The sequence below is a fragment of the Bufo bufo genome, chromosome 7 (genome assembly GCF_905171765.1).
Source record: "Bufo bufo chromosome 7, aBufBuf1.1, whole genome shotgun sequence".
Lineage (NCBI taxonomy): Eukaryota > Metazoa > Chordata > Amphibia > Anura > Bufonidae > Bufo > Bufo bufo.
The window spans coordinates 9,420,500-9,436,584 of record NC_053395.1 but is presented as its reverse complement, the minus strand read 5'-3'; the positions used below and the strand labels follow the sequence as shown (position 1 = coordinate 9,436,584).

General features: G+C 55.4%; 1 protein-coding gene across 3 annotated transcripts in view; it reads left to right on the top strand.

Moving 5' to 3' along the window:
* The window catches only part of STX1B (syntaxin 1B), a 71,519-nt gene that overhangs the window by 30,269 nt on the left and 25,165 nt on the right, over positions 1 to 16,085 (top strand). For all 3 annotated transcript variants that reach the window (XM_040440845.1, XM_040440846.1, XM_040440844.1), the window contains exons 2-8: positions 13,537 to 13,611; positions 14,009 to 14,108; positions 14,979 to 15,053; positions 15,146 to 15,219; positions 15,469 to 15,577; positions 15,685 to 15,758; positions 15,940 to 16,077. In XM_040440845.1, the coding sequence (XP_040296779.1) occupies positions 13,537 to 13,611; positions 14,009 to 14,108; positions 14,979 to 15,053; positions 15,146 to 15,219; positions 15,469 to 15,577; positions 15,685 to 15,758; positions 15,940 to 16,077 (645 nt within the window). The remainder of the gene's footprint in view (positions 1 to 13,536; positions 13,612 to 14,008; positions 14,109 to 14,978; positions 15,054 to 15,145; positions 15,220 to 15,468; positions 15,578 to 15,684; positions 15,759 to 15,939; positions 16,078 to 16,085) is intronic.

The window sequence follows — 16,085 nt, the reverse complement described above, 5'->3', positions numbered from 1 at the left end:
ATATCTCTGGAGAGATCTGAAAATGTCTGTCTACCAACGGCCTCCATCCAACCTGACAGAGCTTAAGAGGATCTGCAGAGAAGAATGGCCGGAAATCCCCAAATCTAGGTGTGTAAACCCTGTCACATCATCCGCAAGAAGACTGGAGGCTGGAATCAAAAAGGGCTTCAACTAAGTTCTGAGTAAAGAGGCTGAATACTGCTGTCCCAAGTAAAGGGGCTGAATACTTCTGTCCCGAGTAAAAAGGCTGAATACTGCTGTCCCGAGTAAAGGCACGAAGATTTTTGTCACGAGCAAACGGACCAAATACTTGAGTAAAGGGACCAAATACTTCTGTCCCGAGTAAAGGGGCTGAAGACTTGTGTCCTGAGTAAAGGGGCTGAAAACCTATGGCCCGAATAAAGAGTCTAAAGACTACTGTCTAAAGTAAAGAGGCTGAAGACTTCTGTCCCGAGTACAGGGCCTGAAGACTTCTGTCCCAAGTAAAAGGGCTGAAGACTTGTGTCCCGAATAAAGGAGCCGAAAACTTCTGTCCTGAGTAAAGGTGCCGAAGACTTATTTCAGTGTGAGATTTTCTTTGTTCTCACTTTCTCATTCTGGAGGATTGAGGGCAGAATTATGGGGGAACTTATAGCACAAGGAGCAAGAGAAGAAAATGTGAGAACGGCAAAGAGTCTGTAGACTTACAGAAAGCACAGGGATCTACTGTCTGGATATTATCATGATGGAATCAGGCAGCGCTGGCGGGATCTGTGGTGTCACGCTGTAGTCGCTGTGCTGGGAGGACATGTATAGTTCATACGTGACGTCCTTGCTCTTGTTAATATAACCCATTAGCAGGGGCTCCGGAGACTGATGAAATATTTACGTTTTCTAATGCACTCGTCACGACGAGAAGCGTTCCATCGATCACAGTGAACTCGGCGCAGGGCGTAATGTGCGTCTTAAGCAAGTGCCGGCTGATTATTACTAGCCAGAGGCCTAATGTGGTCTGTACAGTATGTAAAGAGTAGATATTACAGAGAGCATGTCCTGACCCCAACCGCCTCTTGTGTGTATTACAGGGCAGTTATTTCAGTCCAGAAACTGTACATTACAATTACAGACTAGTGTCTATGGAAACCTGGCTCGTAGGTTCCATAACACCCATGCTGATCACTGGAGAGTGGTCAGACACATGTGGCCACTTCCATTATGGCTACCTGCTAACCTGACAGACCCTGCAGCGATCGGGCAGTGGTTGCACACCTTCCTGATTTACTTCTTATGTTGTTTGTTAGTACATACATGTGAACCACTAGGAGGCGACTCTGTCCATGCCCTAGTCAGCCCAATAGAAGCCGTATACAGAGCTACAACTGTGAAGGATCCAGGGCAGTATGACATCATCTTAAATTTCAGGTATATAGAAAAGAAAATCCAGGACTTGAACATCATAGAAGCCAGGAATACAGTCCACCTGTGAACCAGATGGACTGTACTCCTCCCGCCTGTGGAGTTACTCCTCCCGGCTCTGGACTGTACTCCTCCCAGCTGTGTACTGTGCTCCTCCAGGCTGTGGACTGCACTCTTCTCGGCTGTGGACTGTTCTCCTCCCAGCTGTGGTCTGTACTCTTCTAGGCTGTGGACTGTTCTCCTCCCAGCTGCGGTCTGTACTCTTCTCGGCTGTGGACTGTGCTCCTCCCGGCTGTGCACTGTGCTCCTCCAGGCTGTGCACTGTGCTCCTCCCGGCTGTGCACTGTGCTCCTCCCGGCTGTGGAGTTACTCCTCCTGGCTCTGGACTGTACTCCTCCAGGCTGTGTACTGTGCTCCTCCAGGCTGTGTACTGTGCTCCTCCAGGCTGTGTACTGTGCTCCTCCAGGCTGTGGACTGCACTCTTCTCGGCTGTGCACTGTACTCTTCTCGCCTGTGCACTGTGCTCCTCCAGGCTGTGCACTGTGCTCCTCCAGGCTGTGCACTGTTCTCCTCCCGGCTGTGGTCTGTTCTCCTCCCGGCTGTGGTCTGTACTCTTCTCGGCTGTGGACTGTACTCTTCTCGGCTGTGGACTGTTCTCCTCCCAGCTGTGGTCTGTACTCTTCTCGGCTGTGGACTGTTCTCCTCCCAGCTGTGGTATGTACTCTTCTCGGCTGTGGACTGTGCTCCTCCCGGCTGTGCACTGTGCTCCTCCAGGCTGTGCACTGTGCTCCTCCCGGCTGTGGGCTGTGCTTCTCCAGGCTGTGGACTGTTCTCCTCCCAGCTGTGCACTGTGCTCCTCCAGGCTGTGCACTGTGCTCCAGGCTGTGCACTGTGCTCCTCCAGGCTGTGGACTGTGCTCCTCCCGGCTGTGGTCTGTACTCTTCTCGCCTGCGGACTGTACTCTTCTCGCCTGCGCACTGTGCTCCTCCAGGCTGTGCACTGTGCTCCTCCAGGCTGTGTACTGTGCTCCTCCAGGCTGTGGACTGCCCTCTTCTCGGCTGTGGACTGTACTCTTCTCGCCTGTGCACTGTGCTCCTCCAGGCTGTGGACTGCCCTCTTCTCGGCTGTGGACTGTACTCTTCTCGCCTGTGCACTGTGCTCCTCCAGGCTGTGCACTGTGCTCCTCCAGGCTGTGCACTGTTCTCCTCCCGGCTGTGGACTGTTCTCCTCCCGGCTGTGGTCTGTACTCTTCTCGGCTGTGCACTGTGCTCCTCCCGGCTGTGGGCTGTGCTTTCCAGGCTGTGGACTGTTCTCCTCCCAGCTGTGCACTGTGCTCCTCCAGGCTGTGCACTGTGCTCCAGGCTGTGCACTGTGCTCCAGGCTGTGCACTGTGCTCCTCCAGGCTGTGGAGTGTGCTCCTCCCGGCTGTGGTCTGTGCTTCTCCAGGCTGTGGACTGTTCTCCTCCCAGCTGTGCACTGTGCTCCTCCAGGCTGTGCACTGTGCTCCAGGCTGTGCACTGTGCTCTTCTCGGCTGTGGACTGTACTCTTCTCGGCTGTGGACTGTACTCTTCTCGGCTGTGGACTGTTCTCCTCCCGGCTGTGGTCTGTACTCTTCTCGGCTGTGGACTGTTCTCCTCCCAGCTGTGGTATGTACTCTTCTCGGCTGTGGACTGTGCTCCTCCCGGCTGTGCACTGTGCTCCTCCAGGCTGTGCGCTGTGCTCCTCCCGGCTGTGGGCTGTGCTTCTCCAGGTTGTGGACTGTTCTCCTCCCAGCTGTGCACTGTGCTCCTCCAGGCTGTGCACTGTGCTCCAGGGTGTGCACTGTGCTCCTCCAGGCTGTGGACTGTGCTCCTCCCGGCTGTGGTCTGTACTCTTCTCGGCTGTGGACTGTGCTCCTCCCGGCTGTGCACTGTGCTCCTCCAGGCTGTGCACTGTGCTCCTCCCGGCTGTGGGCTGTGCTTCTCCAGGCTGTGGACTGTTCTCCTCCCAGCTGTGCACTGTGCTCCTCCAGGCTGTGCACTGTGCTCCTCCAGGCTGTGCACTGTGCTCCAGGCTGTGCACTGTGCTCCTCCAGGCTGTGGACTGTGCTCCTCCCGGCTGCGGTCTGTACTCTTCTCGCCTGCGGACTGTACTCTTCCCGCCTGCGCACTGTGCTCCTCCAGGCTGTGCACTGTGCTCCAGGCTCTGCACTGTGCTCCTCCAGGCTGTGCACTGTGCTCCTCCAGGCTGTGGACTGTTCTCCTCCCGGCTGTGCACTGTGCTCCTCCAGGCTGTGCACTGTGCTCCTCCAGGCTGTGCACTGTGCTCCTCCAGGCTGTGCACTGTGCTCCTCCAGGCTGTGCACTGTGCTCCTCAAGGCTGTGCACTGTGCTCCTCAAGGCTGTGCACTGTGCTCCTCCAGGCTGTGCACTGTGCTCCTCCAGGCTGTGCACTGTGCTCCTCCAGGCTGTGCACTGTGCTCCTCCCGGCTGTGCACTGTGCTCCTCCAGGCTGTGCACTGTGCTCCTCAAGGCTGTGCACAGTGCTCCTCCAGGCTGTGGACTGTACTCTTCCCGGCTGTGCACTGTGCTCCTCCAGGCTGTGCACTGTGCTCCTCCAGGCTGTGCACTGTGCTCCTCAAGGCTGTGCACTGTGCTCCTCCAGGCTGTGCACTGTGCTCCTCCAGGCTGTGCACTGTGCTCCTCCAGGCTGTGGACTGTGCTCCTCCAGGCTGTGGACTGAGCTCCTCCAGGCTGTGCACTGCGCTCCTCCCGGCTGTGCACTGTATTGAGGGCCTCTCAGAGTGCTCCCACCCCTCCCTCACCGCTAGTTTCCTCACAGGTCCAGTTATTTCTCCTTCAGAAGTTTATGAGGTGAAACTTCCCAGGAAGGAATATAAAACACGAGGAGCTTTATGAGCGCCACATGTCCTCGCGATACATGCCAACCACTGTGCTAGAGGACACATACCATATGCATAATAGATCAGAGTGTATCACACCTCATAGGATTAGATACCCAGATCAGCAGACAGTATCACACAGGATAGCATTAGATACATCTTGCTTAGACTTACACATATTTGTAAGATGATGACATCATCGCTGGCTGGTTGTACGTCTCTAACATCACTTGGTTATTATAAAGAGCGGTAGATAATCAGAAATCGTTATCTGCTGATGGTCGGGCCCCGGTGATATCACTGAGGGTCATGCGAACTTGGTTCTTCTGCTGGGTAAATGAGTGAGATGAATGGCGGGTGGGGGGGAGGCTGAGGATTTGTTTTCGGGTCTGACATTTCTGGGTTCGGTGAGTCACATGCTCTGGCGTGAGCTGTGAATGAGTCGGAGTACGCACAAGTATAATGGCCGGACTCCCGCCGAGGCTTTGTTCCTTCCCCTCCCGTCGCTCACTCTGATTACAGGCTACGCGGCCTGACGCCGTAGATACGCTGCACTGATTCTCCACCTTCAGCCATAAAGCAGCTTTTTCGTGTCCTCGTCCCCCCCGTCTTGTGGGGGGGCGGCGATTGCCCCGAGAATATGAATACTGCCGCATATCATTCCGCTTTCTAATCTCACTAATTAAATCCCTCGTTATCTCTCCACAGTCCCAGGGACTGAACTGGCAGCTGCTGAATTATTAAAGGGCCCTGTCATTAAAATGGCGCATAACTCACTGTCTGCCTACCCTCTGGCAGAGCACGGGTACCACGACCACACATGGCGGACAGGATGCAGAGCGGGTGAGATGTTAAAGTAGTTCTCATCCAAACGCAGCGGAAATTCTCACGATAACCCGTGTCCCGACTTCACCTTCTGTAGGGCACAGGGTAAAAGCTGCAGCAGATCCGCAGTGGAGCTCACCCTGATTTTCTGCACCGAAATACGTCCCATGTGGATGCACCTGACTACCCCCCCTAATAACAGCGGCCCTACAGCACCCATCATGACCACCCACCGCACAGTGATACACTAGATGTCCACATACCCCTCATCCCAGTCCTGTGTGTTCCCTGTGGGGGAGCATACTGCACAGCGCTACCTGTGGGGAAGCATATGGTGCAGCGCTGCCTGTGGGGGAGCATACTGCGGAGCGCTACCTGTGGGGAAGCATACTGCACAGCGCTACCTGTGGGGGAGCATACTGCACAGCGCTGCCTGTGGGGGAGCATACTGCACAGCGCTACCTGTGGGGGAGCATATGGTGCAGCGCTGCCTGTGGGGGAGCATACTGCACAGCGCTGCCTGTGGGGGAGCATACTGCGGAGCGCTACCTGTGGGGAAGCATACTGCACAGCGCTACCTGTGGGGGAGCATACTGCACAGCGCTGCCTGTGGGGGAGCATACTGCACAGCGCTACCTGTGGGGGAGCATATGGTGCAACGCTGCCTGTGGGGGAGCATACTGCACAGCGCTGCCTGTGGGGGAGCATACTGCACAGCGCTACCTGTGGGGAAGCATACTGCACAGCGCTACCTGTGGGGGAGCATATGGTGCAGCGCTGCCTGTGGGGGAGCATACTGCGGAGCGCTACCTGTGGGGAAGCATACTGCACAGCGCTACCTGTGGGGGAGCATATGGTGCAGCGCTGCCTGTGGGGGAGCATACTGCGGAGCGCTACCTGTGGGGAAGCATACTGCACAGCGCTACCTGTGGGGGAGCATACTGTGGAGCGCTACCTGTGGGGAAGCATACTGCACAGCGCTGCCTGTGGGGGAGCATACTGCACAGCGCTACCTGTGGGGAAACATACTGCACAGCGCTGCCTGTAGCGGAGCATACTGCGGAGCGCTACCTGTGGGGAAGCATACTGCACAGCGCTGCCGGTGAGGGAGTATACTGCACAGCGCTACCTGTGGGGGAGCATACTGCACAGCTCTACCTGTGGGGGAGCATACTGCACAGCGCTACCTGTGGGGGAGCATACTGCACAGAGCTACCTGTGGGGGAGAATACTGCACAGCTCTACCTGTGGGGGAGTATACTGCACAGCGCTGCCTGTGGGGGAGCATACTGCACAGCGCTACCTGTGGGGAAGCATACTGCACAGCGCTGCCTGTGGGGGAGCATACTGCACAGCGCTACCTGTGGGGGATCATACTGCACAGCGCTGCCTGTGGGGGAGCATACTGCACAGCGCTACCTGTGGGGGAGCATACTGCACAGCGCTACCTGTGGGGGATCATACTGCACAGCGCTGCCTGTGGGGGAACATACTGCACAGAGCTACTTGTGGGGGATCATACAGCACAGCACTGCCTGTGGGGGAGCATACTGCACAGCGCTACCTGTGGGGGAGCATACTGCGCAGCGCTACCTGTGGGGGTGGGGGAGCATACTGCACAGCACTTCCTGTGGGGGATCATACTGCACAGCGCTGCCTGTGGGGGAACATACTGCACAGCGCTACCTGTGGGGGAACATACTGCACAGAGCTACTTGTGGGGGATCATACAGCACAGAGCTACTTGTGGGGGATCATACAGCACAGCACTGCCTGTGGGGGAGCATACTGCACAGCGCTGCCTGTGGGGGTGGGGGAGCATACTGCACAGTGCTGCCTGTGGGGGAGCATACTGCACAGCGCTGCCTGTGGGGGTGGGGGAGCATACTACACAGCACTTCCTGTGGGGGATCATACAGCACAGCGCTACCTGTGGGGGAGCATACTGCACAGCGCTACCTGTGGGGGAGCATACTGCACAGCGCTACCTGTGGGGGAGCATATTGCGCAGTGCTGCCTGTAGGGGAGCATACTGCGGAGTGCTACCTGTGGGGGTGGGTTAGCATACAGCACAGAGCTGCCTGTGGGGGAGCATACTGCACAAAGCTACCTGTGGGGGAGCATACCTCGCAGCGCTACCTGTGGGGATCATATAGTGCAGCACTACCTGTGGGGGAGCATACTGCCCAGCGCTGCCTGTGGGGGAGCATACTGCGGAGCGCTACCTGTGGGGGAGCATATGGTGCAACGCTGCCTGTGGGGGAGCATACTGCACAGCGCTGCCTGTGGGGGAGCATACTGCACAGCGCTGCCTGTGGGGGAGCATACTGCGGAGCGCTACCTGTGGGGGAGCATACTGCCCAGTGCTACCTGTGGGGGAGCATACTGCACAGCGCTGCCTGTAGGGAAGCATATGGTGCAGCGCTGCCTGTGGGGGAGCATACTGCGCAGTGCTGCCTGTGGGGGAGCATACTGCACAGCGCTGCCTGTGGGGGAGCATACTGCACAGCACTACCTGTGGGGGAGCATACTGCACAGCACTACCTGTGGGGGAGCATACTGCACAGCACTACCTGTGGGGGAGCATACTGCACAGCACTACCTGTGGGGGAGCATACTGCGCAGCGCTGCCTGTGGGGGAGCATACTGCGCAGCGCTGCCTGTGGGGGAGCATACTGCACAGAGCTACCTGTGGGGGAGCATACTGCACAGCGCTACCTGTGGGGGAGCATACTGCACAGCGCTGCCTGTGGGGGATCATACTGCCCAGTGCTACCTGTGGAGGAGCATACTGCCCAGTGCTACTTGTGGGGGAACATACTGCCCAGTGCTACCTGTGGGGGAGCATACTGCACAGCGCTGACTGTGGGGGCATATCGCACAGCGCTACCTTGTGGGGGAGCATACTGCACAGCGCTACCTGTGGGGGAGCATACTGCACAGCGCTACCTGTGGAGGAGCATACTGCCCAGTGCTACTTGTGGGGGAACATACTGCCCAGTGCTACCTGTGGGGGAGCATACTGCACAGCGCTGACTGTGGGGGCATATCGCACAGCGCTACCTTGTGGGGGAGCATACTGCACAGCGCTACCTGTGGGGGAGCATACTGCACAGCGCTACCGGTGGGGGAGCATACTGCACAGCGCTACCTGTGGGGGAGCATACTGCACAGCGCTACCTGTGGGGGAGCATACTGCACAGCGCTACCTGTGGGGGAGCATACTGCACAGCGCTACCTGTGGGGGAGCATACTGCACAGCGCTACCTGTGGGGGAGAATACTGCACAGCGCTACCTGTGGGGGAGCATACTGCACAGCGCTGCCTGTGGGGGAGCATACTGCACAGCGCTACCTGTGGGGGAGCATACTGCACAGCGCTGCCTTTATACAGTGCGGCGGCTCATGACTAGTGTTGGGTGCGAATATTCAAATAGCGAATATTAATCGCAAATATCGGCACTTCGAGAATTCGCTAATATTTAGAATATAGTGATATATATTCGTAATTTCGAATATTGTAGATTTATTTTTCATCAGTAACCTCCCTTCTTGCTTGTGGGCCAATGAGAAGGCTGCAATGTCTTTGTCAGAGCTTAGCAACATCCTTATCAACCAATAGGAAAGCTGCACCTCCCCCTTACTATATAAGAACCTCCCCAGCAGCCATTTTCTGCTGTTTTTGCAGTTCTGAGAGAGCAGGGACATTGCTGTGCTCTGTGCTTTCATCTGGATCCTATTCCTTATCCAATTACATTAGTTAGTTAGTTAGTTAGTTAGTTAGTTAGCTGATATATATAATACAGATAGTTAGTGTGAGATAGTCCGTGTAGGTTATATCCTGATATAGTGGAGCTGATAGGGTCCAGTGCAGGGTGTTAGGCAGTGTGATAGGGATTACTGTTTCTCTGCGGTCCATACATACAGCTACAGACATAGCGCTCTGATGTCACAACAATACTTCGTGCACCAATCAGTAATAAGTAGTCAGACCTGATAAAATGTGAAGTTGCATGTATTGCGCAAAAATATGCGCATCATTAGTGCCGATTTGCACAATCGCGAATATATCGGAGCACTCTATCTGCATATAAAGCTATTGTAATGTTCTGCCGTGCCGACCATTTTCTCCAGTCTCAGGAAACTTCTAGCAGCTTGAAAAATTTAGCTATAGTGACCCACGCCTGTATTTTGCGCGCATTACACTAATATTACATTGCCGATTTTTCGCGATCAAGAAAATAATCTCGGATTCGCGAATATATGACGAATATTCTACCAAATATTTGCAAAATGTCGTGAATTCGAATACTGCCCCTGCGGTTCATCACTACTCGCGCGCCTGTGGTTCTGTATTGCTGATTGTCACTGACACCTGCAGGCGGCCGGTGGTATTACATTCCTGGGACATGGGCTGAGTGTAGCTTTGTGATTTTTGGGATAATTGTGCGGCTGCGGTATTATTTATCGTGGTGTCAGGCGTCATGTTGTCCCCTGGCGGCCGTCCTGTCTCCGTGTTGCCGCCTGCTCTGAAGCTTGTGTTACACGCTGCCTCCGTGACCTTGTCAGCCTCCGTCCTGCCACGGATCAGCTACTAAATATACCTCCCTGCCCCCGCCATTTTAACCCTTTGCTTCTCACTGTATGTCTACATCTGCCCAGTGGATGATGCACCGTAACCGACGTGATAATCGACCACCACTCCCATCCCCCGCCGCCCCTATGAGTAGTAGTGATGATGGAGTCCAGGTTTATCATTCAGAACTGTAGAAAAGCTGGGTGACTACCAATATGGCTGCCATTACCCAGCTTTCCCGGGCCCCCATGACAGTTCAGTTTAGTAGCTAGCTTCACACCTATCACTAGACCGGGCTGCCATGGGATTCCTATAACCCAGCTTTCCCGGAATCAGATAGAACTACAGATTTTCCGGTATATTAAATACCGCATACTATGGCAGATGACGCACCCATCTTATGGCCAGAAGCCATTTTGTGGAAGGCCTGACACCCCTGAAGCTCCCGGGTAATGGCTGACGTTAAAATATTGATTGCCTGCGAGGCTTTTACCTCAGACTTCACAGGACAGAGGAGATGGGGGGGCAGGAGGTAAGTGACAGGAATCAGCCAATCAGGACGCAGCTCTCAGCCTCTAACCTGCTGTGTAGGAATGAAAGCTGGAATCTGATTGGTTGCTGTGGGCGACCAGGCCTTCTCTCAGGCTGCAATGAGCCATTTTGCAGTAATATAAAGCCGTGTTCACACTGCGTGTGGAAGAACATTCACTGTATGTGCCAGGAAAGCTCAGAAGCCTAACATAGCCATGGGGCCCTATTCAGCTTACAGGGGCCAGAAGAGTGTCCTTTAGGCCCCTATGATTGTATGCATCAGCTGTGTCAGTCTCCTGTACAGCGGGCACCACAAAAATTCCTCGTGTGGTACGATTTTTTTTGTTGCTGTGCTGTCCGCATCCGTACTTCCATTCCGCGGCCCTGCAAAAAAGATAGAACATGTCTTATTCTTGCCTGCAATCGCGGATAAGAATAGGCATTTCTATCATAGAGCCGGCCATGTGCAGACCGCAAAACACTTACAGACGTGTGAATGCACCCTAAAGTGTTCAAACCCTACTGTCCCTGAGGCTGAGGCTGCACTACTGAGACGCTGCCCCCTGTGTGTGTCTCCTTTTGTATGCTGACCCTGAGGCTGCACTACTGAGACGCTGCCCCCTGTGTGTGTCCCCTTTTGTACGCTGACCCTGAGGCTGCACTACTGAGACGCTGCCCCCTGTGTGTGTCCCCTTTTGTACGCTGACCCTGAGGCTGCACTACTGAGACGCTGCCCCCTGTGTGTGTCCCCTTTTGTACGCTGACCCTGAGGCTGCACTACTGAGATGCTGCCCCCTGTGTGTGTCCCCTTTTGTACGCTGACCCTGAGGCTGCACTACTGAGACGCTGCCCCCTGTGTGTGTGTCCTTTTGTACGCTGACCCTGAGGCTGCACTACTGAGATGCTGCCCCCTGTGTGTGTCCCCTTTTGTTCGCTGACCCTGAGGCTACACTACTGAGACGCTGCCCCCTGTGTGTGTCCCCTTTTGTACGCTGACCCTGAGGCTGCACTACTGAGACGCTGCCCCTTGTGTGTCCCCTTTTGTACGCTGACCCTGAGGCTGCACTACTGAGACGCTGCCCCCTGTGTGTGTCCCCTTTTGTACGCTGACCCTGAGGCTGCACTACTGAGATGCTGCCCCCTGTGTGTGTCCCCTTTTGTACGCTGACCCTGAGGCTGCACTACTGAGACGCTTCCCCCTGTGTGTGTGTCCTTTTGTACGCTGACCCTGAGGCTGCACTACTGAGATGCTGCCCCCTGTGTGTGTCCCCTTTTGTTCGCTGACCCTGAGGCTACACTACTGAGACGCTGCCCCCTGTGTGTGTCCCCTTTTGTACGCTGACCCTGAGGCTGCACTACTGAGACGCTGCCCCTTGTGTGTCCCCTTTTGTACGCTGACCCTGAGGCTGCACTACTGAGACGCTGCCCCCTGTGTGTGTCCCCTTTTGTACGCTGACCCTGAGGCTGCACTACTGAGATGCTGCCCCCTGTGTGTGTCCCCTTTTGTACGCTGACCCTGAGGCTGCACTACTGAGACGCTGCCCCCTGTGTGTGTGTCCTTTTGTACGCTGACCCTGAGGCTGCACTACTGAGACGCTGCCCCCTGTGTGTGTCCCCTTTTGTTCGCTGACCCTGAGGCTACACTACTGAGACGCTGCCCCCTGTGTGTGTCCCCTTTTGTACGCTGACCCTGAGGCTGCACTACTGAGACGCTGCCCCTTGTGTGTCCCCTTTTGTACGCTGACCCTGAGGCTGCACTACTGAGACGCTGCCCCCTGTGTGTGTCCCCTTTTGTACGCTGACCCTGAGGCTGCACTACTGAGACGCTTCCCCCTGTGTGTGTCCCCTTTTTGTACGCTGACCCTGAGGCTGCACTACGGAGACGCGTCCCCCTGTGTGTGTCCCCTTTTGTACGCTGACCATGAGGCTGCACTACTGAGACGCTGCCCCCTGTGTGTGTCCCCTTTTGTATGCTGACCCTGAGGCTGCACTACTGAGACGCTGCCCCCTGTGTGTGTCCCCTTTTGTACGCTGACCCTGAGGCTACACTACTGAGACGCTGCCCCCTGTGTGTGTCCCCTTTTGTACGCTGACCCTGAGGCTGCACTACTGTGACGCTGCCCCCTGTGTGTGTCCCCTTTTGTACGCTGACCCTGAGGCTGCACTACTGAGACGCTGCCCTCTGTGTGTGTCCCCTTTTGTACGCTGACCCTGAGGCTGCACTACTGAGACGCGTCCCCCTGTGTGTGTCCCCTTTTGTACGCTGACGATGAGGCTGCACTACTGAGACGCTGCCCCCTGTGTGTGTCCCCTTTTGTACGCTGACCCTGAGGCTGCACTACTGAGACGCTGCCCCCTGTGTGTGTCCCCTTTTGTACGCTGACCCTGAGGCTGCACTACTGAGACGCTTCCCCCTGTGTGTGTCCCCTTTTGTACGCTGACCCTGAGGCTGCACTACTGAGACGCTGCCCTCTGTGTGTGTCCCCTTTTGTATGCTGACCCTGAGGTTGCACTACTGAGACGCTGCCCCCTGTGTGTGTCCCCTTTTGTACGCTGACCCTGAGGCTGCACTACTGAGACGCTGCCCCCTGTGTGTGTCCCCTTTTGTACGCTGACCCTGAGGCTGCACTACTGAGACGCTGCCCCCTGTGTGTGTCCCCTTTTGTATGCTGACCCTGAGGCTGCTCTACTGAGACGCTGCCCCCTGTGTGTGTCCCCTTTTGTACGCTGACCCTGAGGCTGCACTACTGAGACGCAGCACCCTGTGTGTGTCCCCTTTTGTCCGCTGACCCTGAGGCTGCACTACTGTGACGCTGCCCCCTGTGTGTGTCCCCTTTTGTACGCTGACCCTGAGGCTGCACTACTGAGACGCTGCCTCCTGTGTGTGTCCCCTTTTGTACGCTGACCCTGAGGCTGCACTACTGAGATGCGTCCCCCTGTGTGTGTCCCCTTTTGTACGCTGACCCTGAGGCTGCACTACTGAGACGCTGCCCCCTGTATGTGTCCCCTTTTGTACGCTGACCCTGAGGCTGCACTACTGAGACGCTGCCCCTTGTGTGTCCCCTTTTGTACGCTGACCCTGAGGCTGCACTACTGAGACGCTGCCCCCTGTATGTGTCCCCTTTTGTACGCTGACCCTGAGGCTGCACTACTGAGACGTTACCACCTGTGTGTGTCCCATTTTGTACCCTGATCCTGAGGCTGCACTACTGAGACGCTGTACCACGTATAATGCACTGTGCTCCATTTTGCGTTATGGCGGCCATGTCTGCTCGGAGGTGCTGTGACAGCGACGACTCCCTCCTGACTCTCTCTGTCTCCCTCACAGGCTAAAGACAGCGATGACGATGAGGAGATCGTACACGTGGACCGGGACCACTTCATGGATGAATTCTTCGAGCAGGTGAGCTCCGTACCTGACATGAACCGGGCGTCATTGCGTGTCCCCCACGTTACCGTGACCGCCATTTTAGGTCCATTCAGACGCAGTCCTGTGAATCTGCCATAAAGCCTGCACCTTCATGTGTGAACGAGGCTGTAGACTTTCCCGTCACACAGAACTATGGCGGTTTTCCGTGGAGCGTATGATCCCCCCGGTGGTTTCCTCCTAATCAGTGCGCAGAGTAATCAGCTCCTTCGTCTGTGTCGACATCCGCGCTCCCGGAGCTGGGAAGTCGCCGCCGGCCACATGACAGATTTAAGTAATTACTGTTTCAGCGGAGTAAATAAAGCCGCGCCGCTCCCCGAAGTCTCTCCCGTTAGTGTCCCTGGCACTGATGCATGGAGTATTCTCTCCGCAGGTGGAGGAGATCCGAGGATGCATCGAGAAGCTCTCAGAGGATGTGGAACAAGTCAAGAAACAGCATAGCGCCATCTTGGCGGCACCCAACCCTGACGAGAGTAAGTGGCAGGAGGAGGATTGTGGGGAAATTAAAGGGACAGGCTGCAACATTCCCCAGAATCCCATTCAAATCATTGGATTAAGGACAACCTGCTGTGTCCCTATGACAACACTTCCTGGCCCTGTGTCACTGTGACCCTCCGATCTGTTCCCAACTCAATGTAGAATTACAAAAGCTGGATTTTAGTGATGAGGCCCAGCCCTATGATAGCACTGTGCTGCCAGGACTGGAAGTGTTGTCGTGAGCACGGAGACTGGATAACTAAGCCCAGGACTAAGTAAGACTCGTTGACGGAGCCTTAAAGGGGTCATCCGGGCAAAGATATTTATGACTTATCCTCTGGATAGGTCATCAGTATGAGATCTGTGGGGGCCCCCACCTCTTTCTAGGCCAGTGACATCACTGTACATCGGTCACATGACCTATGATTCAAGTCAATGGGGCTGAGCTGCAATACCAAGCACTGCCACTACACGATGTACGGCGCTGTCTTTGGAAATCTGCCAGGAGCCTGCATCTCTCACCACAGCTCCGGTGAGCGCAGTGGCTCCCCCGAAACAGCTGATAGGCAGGGGGGGCCGCGACTCGGACCCCCGCTGATGTGATTAGGATGACCTATCCTGATGAGAAGTCAGAAGTATCAGATCTTCTCCCATCGTCTGTAACCCATCAGCAGCACAAATCTCCCTCCTGTCCTGACGGTTTATTACAGTGTATGGGATCTTGGCTTCATTGACAGCAAGCAGAGATTTTGAAATCAGTAGCTGAAACACCAAGCTGCGCAGCGGGTGATGTGTTTTCGATACAGTATGGCGCTGGCTGAATACAGCGGGGTGTTACCTTCCTCCTCTTTGTCTCCGTTCTCCAGAAACCAAGCAAGAACTGGAGGATCTGACGGCCGACATCAAGAAAACGGCCAACAAAGTGCGCTCCAAGTTGAAAGGTGGGTTCTCTGAGCATCTCTTGGCTCCCATAGTCCCAGCCTGTGGCAGGTACGAGTGCCGCCTCTCACCTTATCTCCCCCGTTCCTTGCAGCCATTGAGCAGAGCATCGAGCAGGAAGAAGGACTGAACCGCTCCTCAGCCGACCTGCGAATCCGGAAAACACAGGTGGGGGCTCGGTGGAGCAGGGCTGTGGGTGTGTCGCGCTTAGTTCCCGGGCTGTGAGGTGGATTCATTTCTGGTTGGGCAGCCCCTTATCACAGGACTCTTGATAGGACCATATGTAGTGTAGCCAAAGCATTGTATGGCAGACTATAGGCTCTCTGCTGTAGTCCTCATCTCCCTTGAGTGCCCGCGCGTTTCACTGCTCTGTCCGGTGGTCGTCCGGGTCTCATTCTTTTAACGTCTCCTTCCCAGCATTCCACTCTGTCCCGTAAATTTGTGGAGGTGATGACAGAATACAATGCAACGCAATCTAAGTACAGAGACCGCTGCAAGGACCGCATCCAGAGACAGCTGGAGATCAGTACGTATTCCAGAGGGGCGGACATAATATACGTGGGGGGAGGGGGGGGCCTCATGTGCGAGGAAATATTGCTGGATCTTGACCGTCTTTTTTAATACCTCTGGCAGCCGGCAGAACCACAACCAACGAGGAGCTGGAAGACATGTTGGAGAGCGGGAAGCTGGCCATATTCACAGATGACGTATGTAATGGATGGGGGGTTGTGTGGAAATGTATAGGTGGAGCACGCAGCCGGTCAGTCATTGACTAAATGACAGAACGCTACGCAAACCACCTACACGTATCCACACCCAAAATAAGAATAAAAATGAGCACAAAATCCAACCTGTGCCTGACAACTGACAACCTCCTCCTGCGTGCAGATCAAGATGGACTCTCAGATGACCAAACAAGCCCTGAACGAGATTGAGACGCGACACAATGAGATCATCAAGTTGGAGACCAGCATCCGGGAGCTCCACGACATGTTTGTAGACATGGCTATGCTGGTGGAGAGTCAGGTGAGGGG